The sequence below is a fragment of the Lipotes vexillifer genome, unplaced genomic scaffold, assembly GCF_000442215.2.
Source record: "Lipotes vexillifer unplaced genomic scaffold, Lipotes_vexillifer_v1.1 scaffold75, whole genome shotgun sequence".
In the NCBI taxonomy this organism is placed as follows: Eukaryota; Metazoa; Chordata; class Mammalia; order Artiodactyla; family Lipotidae; genus Lipotes; species Lipotes vexillifer.
In genome coordinates, this window is record NW_006771517.1 from 358095 (window position 1) to 368294 (window position 10200).

Below are 10200 nucleotides of genomic sequence, written 5' to 3' on the forward strand. Positions count from 1 at the left end.
CACTCTTTCATATATTGAATACTATCTTAGTTAATCCTCACCACAGTCATGTGAGATGAATATTATTTCCACTTGATAGTAAAGGAAAAATGACAATATTTAAGTGCCTTGGATGGCAGGGCCTGTGTCTGCTTTCTCTATATTCCCAGCGGTAAGCTCCCGGCACTGAGCATGGGACCTAGGACACAGTTTAAGAGCCTGCCACATGCTTAAGAATGAATACATCACTAAAGGAAACAAAAAGAAATTTGGAAAAAATATGCAATCCAAATTTTGCTCTAGGCCCCTAACTGAAACCACTGCCTGGAACACACCTGCCTGATGCAAATAATCTACTTGAGCAGCAGAGGTTTGTTTCAAAGGACAATTTATCATCTTTCCAACATCTACGTCACAAAAATAGCATCCACATTTGGCTACACACTTCACAGGGCAGGACCTAGTCCTGTCTCACTTCTTTTTCCCCCCAACTCAGCACCACACCTTGCACAGGTGGGTGTTTAATGATCTGAGTGACGACAACGGTCATGATGATGCCTTCAGCCATCATGGGAGTAAACAAAACACAAGATGCCCACAGCCACCAGAAGAACTGGTCTCTGAGTCAAGTTACATCCTCTCTCCAGCCTCATTTTCCTCTCCGGACAATGTGAATAACAGAACATACCCCCAAGACTGTCTGCAATCATTTAATAAATACTTACTGAGCATTAGCTACATGCCAGCACCATGCTAGGTACAGGGGACACGGCAATGAACATGACTATCACATCCTGCCCCATGGAGCTCAGTCTCAGTGGATATCATGAGACTCATAAGAAAAAAGGAGTTTTACAAACTTCAAAGGACTCACAATTATGAAGAATTGTTCCTCCTCTGTGTTTCTGAAGTTGGTTAATGGCATCACCATCCACCTATTGTCCAAGCTGTAAACTTGGGAATTGTCTTCAACTCCTCTCTCTCCTTCACCTTGCCCACAATTCTGACCAATCACCAACCTTCTTCTGATTCTCCTTCCGAAAAGTCTCTGACATGTATCACTTCTCATCTAGTTTTCCATGCTTCTACTCTAGGCCCTTTGTTCCCACCTGAAGAGTCTCCTTGTAATAATGATAATGGCAACCATTTATTGAACACTTACCATGTGGCAGGCATTCTACTAAGAGCTTTGCATGCATAACAAAATTTAATCTAATAAGGTAGATACTAGTACCCCTATTTACAGAGGAGGAACCTGAGGTACAGAGTAACCTGCCCAAGACACACAGCTAGTGACAAAGCTGCAGCTCAAGTGCATTGTCCATGAGATTCTACCCACATCCCTTACTGGATTCCTGCCTCCAGTCCCTTCTTGGTCAGCGGACACTCCTTCCTTTATTGCTACTGCTGCAGTGCTCTTTCAGAAATCCAAGCTGGTCTGTCTCTTCTGCTTTAAGACAGCCAGTGCTCCTCACCATCTCCAGGTCAAAGTCTAAAGGCTACAGGTCACTCCCCAGTGTTAACCATCTGCTGTCCTGCCCCACCGACTCCCACCAGGAGATGCTCTCACTCAGGGCTCCCCAAACTCCTTGCTGACCCACTTCACATCTCCCTCCTCAGCCAAGCCGCCTTTGCCCTTTCCCCTCCAGACAAGCATATTCTCCTCTGCAGCCTAAGCCCCATGTACACACTCATGTTTCAGCACTGACTGGTATGTTTCCTTCCCTCTCTTCCTCCTCCCTCCTCCTCCTTCCCCTCCTGGTCTTCCCTCTGTCTCTCACACAAACTCAAAAAACAAACAAACAAAACAAAACAAACATAAAAACCCACCATACACACACTTCCAATCCTGAGTCCCTGGAGGGCAGACACAGTGTATTTTCATCTCTGATCCTCCAAGTCCCAGCACAGTTCAAGTCAATAAGTAACTAAATGAATGGTATGTTGTGGTGTTAACACCTCTGAGCACTATCCCTACAAGCAAATAAGTGTCCCCAGAGGACACTAAAAAGAAGGGCAGTAGCTCCTGTCCTCTCAAGCAAACTCAAGAAGACAGACTGCTTTCCAAAAAGTTATTACAACTAGCTGAGATTGGTCCTCCACAGTCTGCTGGCAGCCTCTCGCCAAGCCTCTTGAAAGCCAATTCAATCACCTCTAAGACGGTAGAAACAAAACTGCTCCAGACCAAAAGACCACAGGAGAATTGCTCTCTCAGTTTGGAGATGATGTAAACTGATGCCCTCCTCCACCCGGCAATGGGCAAAGCATTCCCCAAATGCAGCCTGGTCAAAACACTGACTCTAAATTACCTCTGTGAACAACAGAGGATCCTGACTGAGGGAGAGTCATCAAAGAAAAATGCCAGAGACAGCAAAATCTAACCCTGCTCTCCATCTCCAGAGCTACGACTGGACTCCAGGCCACAAATGCACGGCTGCCTCTGTCTTCACTGGTCTCCCAGCTCCCATTCTCACCCCCCACAGGTCTACCTTCCAAAGAGAGGCCAGATGGTGTTTTTTAAAACTACGTGAATGATAAGGACACGCATAACACCCTCCAACAGCTTTCCATCCACTTGGAATAAAATCTAAACTCTTTACCAGGAAGTTCAAACTCCACCCCACACCCACTTATTTTATACCACTCTCCTCTTCAATCACTACATTCTAGAAACACAGGTCTTCTGCTTCTTAAAAGAGGTCAACCTCCGGGCGTTTTTCTATGCTGCCTGCTTGCCTGGAAGGCTTCTCCCCTAGATTTCTACAGAGCTGGTAAATTCTCAAGGTTCACTTCAAACTTGACCTTTTCAAAGAGGACTTCCCAGACCACCCTATCTAAAGTGACACCCCCTCCCACCCCATCACTCCCCATCCAATTTTTTTTAGCACTTTTCAACACTAGACAAAATTTTCTTCATTTATTTCCCTGTTTTCTCCCTCATTAGGGTGAAAGCTGTATTTTGTTCACCCTGTGAATACAGTGCATGCAGTAAGCCCCCAAAAAGAATGTCCAGAGTATCCACTGACTATCAGCAAAGGAGGATCCTCAGGATGGGTTATTTTGTTCTTCTGTTAAAACGAAGAAAACATCTATTTAACCCCTACTGTATACTGGGCACTGTAAATCCTTACCTTCCTTTCAGAGGTAAATTCACTAGCTCAACGTCACACTGCTAGTGACTTGCAGACTTCTGAGTTAAATACTTGTTTGTAAAGCTCCTAAACCCCTCTCACCTTTCCTCCTTCTGGGGGGTGGGGGGAGGGTTGTTACGCTATGGCTCACTCTCATATTGCCATAAGAACGAGAAAAATCAAATATTCCTAAACTGCTTTACAGTTACTAAAGCGTTTTCACATTCACCTCACTTAAGAAGAATACAAAGCACTTGCCCAGAAAGCCATACAACAGTAAGTAAAGTACCTCAGAGTTCAATATCCCTGCCCTGAACCACAGTGGGGACTCGGGGAGGAGTCGGGGCCAAAGGAGGAATGGAATCCTTATTTCTGGTACACAGAGACCGGGAAGCGGTGAGTCACCGGGTGAAGGTTTGGCTACGTGAAACTCTGATAAGGCAACAAGAAGTGAATCACAGGGCTGGAAGGCACTCTAGGCCTCATGGAGGCCAAAGCCGGGCAGACGGATGGGGAAAGAAAAGGAACTTGCTCAAGTTCACTCAGCAAGTGAATAGAGCCCGAACCAGGGGGTCTCCTCTCCCCCAGTCCCCTTTTCTCTCCATCCAGGCGGCTTCTTAAGAAGAATTCTGAGTCAGGGGGACGGGGAGAGACCAAGGACTGCTCATGGACTCCACAGAGGGGTCGGGAGAGGGTAGGGGTGGGACCAGGAAGGACACAAGTGTCAGGATGGAGGGCAGAAATGAGCCAAGGAGGCGGCGGCAGTATCTGGAAGGTGGGTGAGGGCAGGCCAGAGGGAGGAGGAACAGGCGGAAGAGAAACGAATAGAGTGAGGGCGGAGGAAGAAGTGCTGTGAAATTAGAGTCGAAAGGGCCTGGCCGAATGCGGAGAGCCTGAGACGAGACGACTGGGATAGCAGTCTGACGATGGAGGAGTCTAGGGCTCCAGGAGACACTGAAGGCAGTCAGACGGGGAGGGGTCCCGGACCGGGAAAGGCAAGGAAGAGAGTCTGAAGGGATAAGTTCCAGAATCTGAGGAAACACTGGGGCAAGTCTCACGAAGGTGGAGTCCGGGTCAGAGGAGTCTGAGGGGGCCGGGCCGACTCACCGCGCTTGTTTTTGGTGCCGTGCTTCTTGGCGGCTGTCAGCTCCTGCTCGATCTTCTTCTCCAGGAATTCCTGCTTCTTACTTAGCATCTCCTCCGTGTCCCGAAGCCTCTGGATGGCCTCCTGGGGGGTCGGGCCGCCCTTGCCGGCCTTACCCCCTCCAGCCCCGAACAGCTTCCCAAACACCGACATGGTTGCTGCTCGTCGCGCCGGCCTGCGCCGCCCGCTCCGGCTCGGCTCGACTTCGGCGCCCTCTCCCCGCTCCCCGCTCTGCCGCTCCCTGCCGCCGCAGGCCTCTCCGCCACCTCCGCCCAGCAGCTGGGCCCGGCCGCGCCACCTACCACAGGCCCCCACGCCCGGCCCGGCCGGCGTCAAGGAAACACGCCACTGACTACAACTCCCGGTGGGCAACGCGCCGCCGTCCCTCAAATCTAACGGAGGGTGGCGCGCTGCATGCCGGGAGGCTATAGTCTTCCTGCTTAAAGCTCTCGGCGGCGCGCTTTTAGGTCTAGCTAGGGTCAAAGGGCGAGATCGCATGCTGGGAAATGTAGTCTCCTTGGAACCAGTTCTGTAGCGGTAGAAGAACAGGAAGAGAAGTAAGAATATTTTATGAAACAGTAATTAACGTTATGCACGTTCTATGATCCAGCATTGTGGAAAATGCTTTACATGCATTATCACATTTAATTCTCACAAGACTGTGAGAGATAATACTGTTACTATTTTTGTTGGTGAGTAAGCAAGACTCAGAGAAATTGAGTGACTGACTAACTTAATAGCCTTCGCATATGCTGTTTCTCTACCTGCAGTGCCTGTCTACTCCGTATTCACCTAACACGTTCTTCGAAACCTAGTAGAGGCTAACAGCAAAGTTAGAGTGCAAAGGTTCGAAACCCACTTTGAATATTTACTTGGGCAGTTACTTCCTCTATTCTGAGCTTCCCTTTCCAAAACTGTAAACTGGAGATAGCAACAGGACCACCTCCAACCTTGTGTGAGATAGGGAATGTAAGATGCTTACTTAGCATAGGCCTAGCACAGTAGGTGCTCAGAAATATATATTTTATTCTGGGTCATCATTATGCACGATAGCAATTGAACCGGGAGAAGACTCAAACTTTCAAAAGTAGCAGAAGTGAGGATTTTTTTGCCCCTGCATTACAAAGGGCCAACTGGTTGTGGGGTCACATTTCATTGTTTTTCCTTGTCTTTTGCTGTCAAGAATCACTTCTCCGGATTTCCTTGGTGGTCCAGTGGTTAAGACTCCGCGCTTCCAATGCGGGGGGCGTGGGTTAGATCCCTAGTCAGGGAACTAAGATCCTACATGCCGCGCGGTGTGGCCAAAAAAAAAAAAAAAAAAAAAGAATCACTTCTCCATCTGTTAGCACTGAGGCTGTGTCTAGTAGCCAATACTTCGCCCAAGCCCACCAATCTAATTTGCTGCTTCCAATCTTTTGTATTTATTAGCCTTGCATGAAAACAAAGAGTAAAGCAGTTCTGAGTAAACCAGTTCTGAAGTGCTCTCCAATGAAGAAAAACTTGGCTTCTTTTTTATTCCTTCCTGGACTCTGTTGCTTAGGAAGAGAGTTTCAAGTAAATGAGAGCTTAATGGAACTCTTCCTCTATTATTTCACATATATGAGTCTTGTCTCCTCCCCAGACTATTATCTACATATAGACAAAAATATGCCTTGAATGTTTTCCTTGTCATTGTTGTTGTAATCTTCCACAACCCCAGCCTGCACCTAAAGGTAACTATTCCCAGAGGATGAGAGAGTTCATCTCACCCAACTTTCCAGGTTGGAAGAAATTTTTCAAATGTGAGAGATATACTAGAACTGTCAAGAATTCACAGCAGCATAAATTGTGAAACATAAATCACACTTCTGTTTGTTTTGTAATTGAGACATTGCAATGTTTTTATCAAAATAAAAAACAAAAACGAGGTGGGTTCCATCAAGCCATCTAATGGGGTACAGCAACCCCTCCATATCTACGAAATCTGCCTCTCTCCCCTTATCTAAGTCATGCTGCAACCAGGCACACAGGTAGCAAAACATTTGCTGGGTTTGAGCCATGGCCCAAAGACTATATGAATAGTCTGACTCTGCAGACCTCAACACCTTCAGTCTCATATTGCTGTGGGGTAAGCCGGGATGATAGCAGAGCCCCTCATGTCATAACTCTGGGAGCCCAGAAATACATCTTGGGAATATGATAGCAGAACATTCCGATTTAATCTTTAGTACCAACAACAATTAATTGGTGCGTGGGTCACTCGGATTACTGGGTTGAGAAGAATTCTGAGTCTGCATCAGGACATCTCTTAAAAATGTTCTGAGATCAATTCATGATGTCTGCGGACTTCCCTGGCAGTCCAGCGGTTAAGACTCTGCGCTTTCAATGCAGGGGGTGCGAGTTCGATCCCTGGTCGGGGAACTAAGATCCCACAGGCCATGAAGCATGGCAAAAAAAAAAAAAAAAAAAAAGTTCATGATGTCTGCCTAGCATGTGGGATGGGAGGGAGTGACAACATGGGCAAGGTAGCTGCCATCCTGGATTCAACTGCCTTGGTAGTGATTCACAGGGTGTATTGGCTCAATACTGGAGAGCCCTGGGCTTCCCTGGTCCTCATTTTTCTGGTCTCTTGGGCAAACGAACAGCCTTTTCAAACTGTGACTGACTGGTGTTAGCTCATTAAAAACTCTGTGAAAAGAATGAACTACCAGTACTTGCAACAACTTGAATAACTTGCAGATATTATGCTGACTGAAAGAAATTAGACACAAAAGCCTATATGATTCCAATTATACAAAGTTCAAAAACAGGCAAAATTCATTTATAATTTGTGGTGATAGGAGTCAGAAGAGTAGTTACCTCCTGGGATAGTATAGACCAGGAAGAATGACCATTGTGGTGTGCTGACAGGTTTAGTATCAAGATCCAGTGGTGTTCACATGGGTGTATACAAATTTATATTTTTGTACTTAAGATCAATGTCCTTTACATATCTTATGTACTTAACTAAACACGTTACACTGCAACGTTAAAATATCTCTGGTAAGAGCAACAATAGAAGCATGCAATTTTGATTTGTTTACCAAGTACCCTGCCTTCAAAAATCTCATCTTATTTCCATCCACCACAGCACCATGAAATAAGCATTACTATACCCTCTACATGTTATAGCTGAGGAAACTGAGAACCATAGAAGTAGAAACTGCCCAAGGTCACATGGTTAAATATACCCTGCCATATATTTGTAATTTTCTTTAAAAATATGTCAAGGAGGGAATTCCCTGGCGGTCCAGTGATTAGGACTCTTCACTTCCACTGCCAGGGGGCAGGGTTCGATCCCTGGTCGGGGAGCTAAGATCCTGCCAGCCGTGTGATGCAGCCAAAAAAAAAAAAAAAGTCAAGAAAAGCTGAATTAATAAAGCCTATTATGAAGAATGGGTTTTGAATATGAATCATAAAAGTTATTATGATTTGGTCTCACATAATTATATCAAGTCAAATACAGAGGACTTTGCTAATTTTTAGCTGTAAAAACCAAGCAGAGTATATCCAACACCCTTTCCTGATAAAAACACTCAACAAACTAGGAACAGAAGAGAAGTGTTCAACCTAATAAAGTCAAGTCTTGTACACTGAGAAGTACAAAACTTTGTTGAAAGAAATTAAACATCTAAATAAGTTGAAAGACATCCTATATTCATGGATTGGAAGACTTATTATTGTTGGGTCACAAAACTCCCCAAATTTATCTACAGATTCAATACAGCCCCTATAAAAATATGAGCTGCCTTTTTTTGCAGAAATGGATAAGCTGCATTTTAAAATTCATATGGAATTTTAAAGGGCCTTGAATAGTCAAAACAAAATTGGAGGACTCACACTTCCCAATTTCAAAACTTACTGCAAATCTGCAATAGTCAAAACAATGTAGTCTTGGTCACTCTCACTTTCTGAGACGGACTGCATTCTGTCAATGGAATGCGTATATTTCTAAAGAAATCGCTTTCCCTCTACTTGGGCTCACTCTTGAGTTCCTTCCTGAGCAAAGCCAAGGACCCTTACTTGGCGGCCCGTCCCAGGGACTCTCCTGAGACCTGGAATGTGACCATCCTCTCACACCCCTTTTTTTTTTTTCCTGCAACACAGCTGGCAGAACCGGGGAAGGAGGTAACTGGGGGAGGAGGTAACTGGGGGATCTCAGAGTAACCGGGCCCAGGAGTCACCCTTGGGTCTCTCAGCACAGCAGAGAGAAGCTCTCTGTGGTCCAGGAGCTCAAGCAGAGAAGCCAAGTCACGGCCTGGCCCTGGGGATGAGGGCGAGGGTAAGATTGGGTTAGCCACTTGCTCAGGGTGACAGTTTTGCTCCTTGACAAGCAAATGCACACCTGGTGGCAGGAACTTTCAGGAAAAGGCAAAACCCAGATGGTACCTTGTAGGCATCATTCTGGCAGGGAACACAGACCTTTGGTTCTGCATCAAAACCCACACTTGGCCTTCTCAAGATGGCCCCCAGTGGTAGGGACAACCTCCTGCCATGCCTTTCGCTGGTGTCCCTTGTTGGAATCTCTGACCTACTGTGACACTGTGTATCTGGTGCACGACCACCTGGATCTCACGGACCAGAGGGACACACATCCCCACGCCTCGTGCTGGTGACACCATCTCCCTGAGGGTCTCCACGTTCAGCCTGGGAGCCCACCTCTCAGTCCCATGTTCTATATGCCTGTTCACGGGGAGACCTGCACTGGCCCTCAATGTTCCAGCCTCCTCCCAAAGCTCATGAACATCCCATTACCAGCGGCACCTATCTGGTCGTTATTATTTACCCCGAACAATGCCCTGGCAGTCACTCTGCTGAGCATACTGCCCTGTGACTCTCCTTCCAGGAGAGAATCTGTTTTAAAGTTCAAGTATACATTCCTCAATTCAGAGCAGAAGCTGAGCGACCTTAAAAGTGAGCCACCAGCTTGGTTTCAGGTGGTTCAGACGGACTAGGTGCCCATGAAGAGCAATGTGGGGGAATCGGATTTAGGTGAGGGTTTTTTCTGCAGGGGAGGGAGGGTATCTGGGATTGCTCCTTAAAAATATCTTCAACACACACAAAAAAACGAATTTGTAGCTACATATGGTGACGCATGTTAACCAGACTTATTGTGGTGATCATTTCACAATATACACAAATATTGAGTCATTATGTTGTAAACCTGAAACTAATATACAGTCAGCTCTCCATATCCATAGGATCTGTATCCATGGATTCAATTAACTGAGGTTTGAAAATAGTAGCAACAACAACAAAAAAATCCAGGAAGTTCCAAAAAGCAAAACTTGAATTTGCTGTGCACCAGCAACTATTTATATAGCATTTACATTGTATTAGGTATTGTAAGTAACCTAGAGATGATTTAAAGTATACTGGAGGATGTTATATGCAAATACTACACCATTTTATAATAAGGGACTTGAGCACCCTCAAATTTTGGTATCTGAGGGGGATTCTGGAACGAATCCCCTGAGGATAGCAAGAGATAACTATAATGTTATATGTCAATTATATCTCAATAAAAAAATGCAAAAAAGCCCACCCCCATTAACAGATACAAACTACTATACATAAAAAAGATAAGCAACAAGGATTTACCGTACAGCACAGGGAATTATATTCAACATCTTGTAATAACCTATGATGGAATATAATCAGAAAAAAATATATAATCGAATCACTATGCTGTACACCTGAAACTAACACAATATTGTAAATCAACTATACATCAATTTAAAAAAAGTTCTCAGTAAAACAACAAAAACAACAACAAAACCCAGACAAAACAAAACAAAAACAGTGTGGCCCTGACATAAAGACAGATATATAGATCAATGGAATAGAACTGAGAGTCCAGAAATAAACCCATACATCTATGGTCAATTGATTTTCAACAAGAGTACCAAGATCATTCAATAGGGAAAG

The 10200-nt window shown here is 45.3% G+C and overlaps 1 protein-coding gene across 1 annotated transcript in view; it reads right to left on the reverse strand.

Annotated features, from left to right (window-relative positions):
- CHMP4B (charged multivesicular body protein 4B) overlaps positions 1–4547 on the reverse strand; it is a 47762-nt gene extending 43215 nt beyond the window's left edge. The window contains exon 1 of the mRNA XM_007446824.1: positions 4218–4547. Coding sequence (XP_007446886.1) covers positions 4218–4407 — 190 coding nt within the window. The 5' untranslated portion in view covers positions 4408–4547. The remainder of the gene's footprint in view (positions 1–4217) is intronic.
- Positions 4548–10200: the final 5653 nt, after the last annotated feature.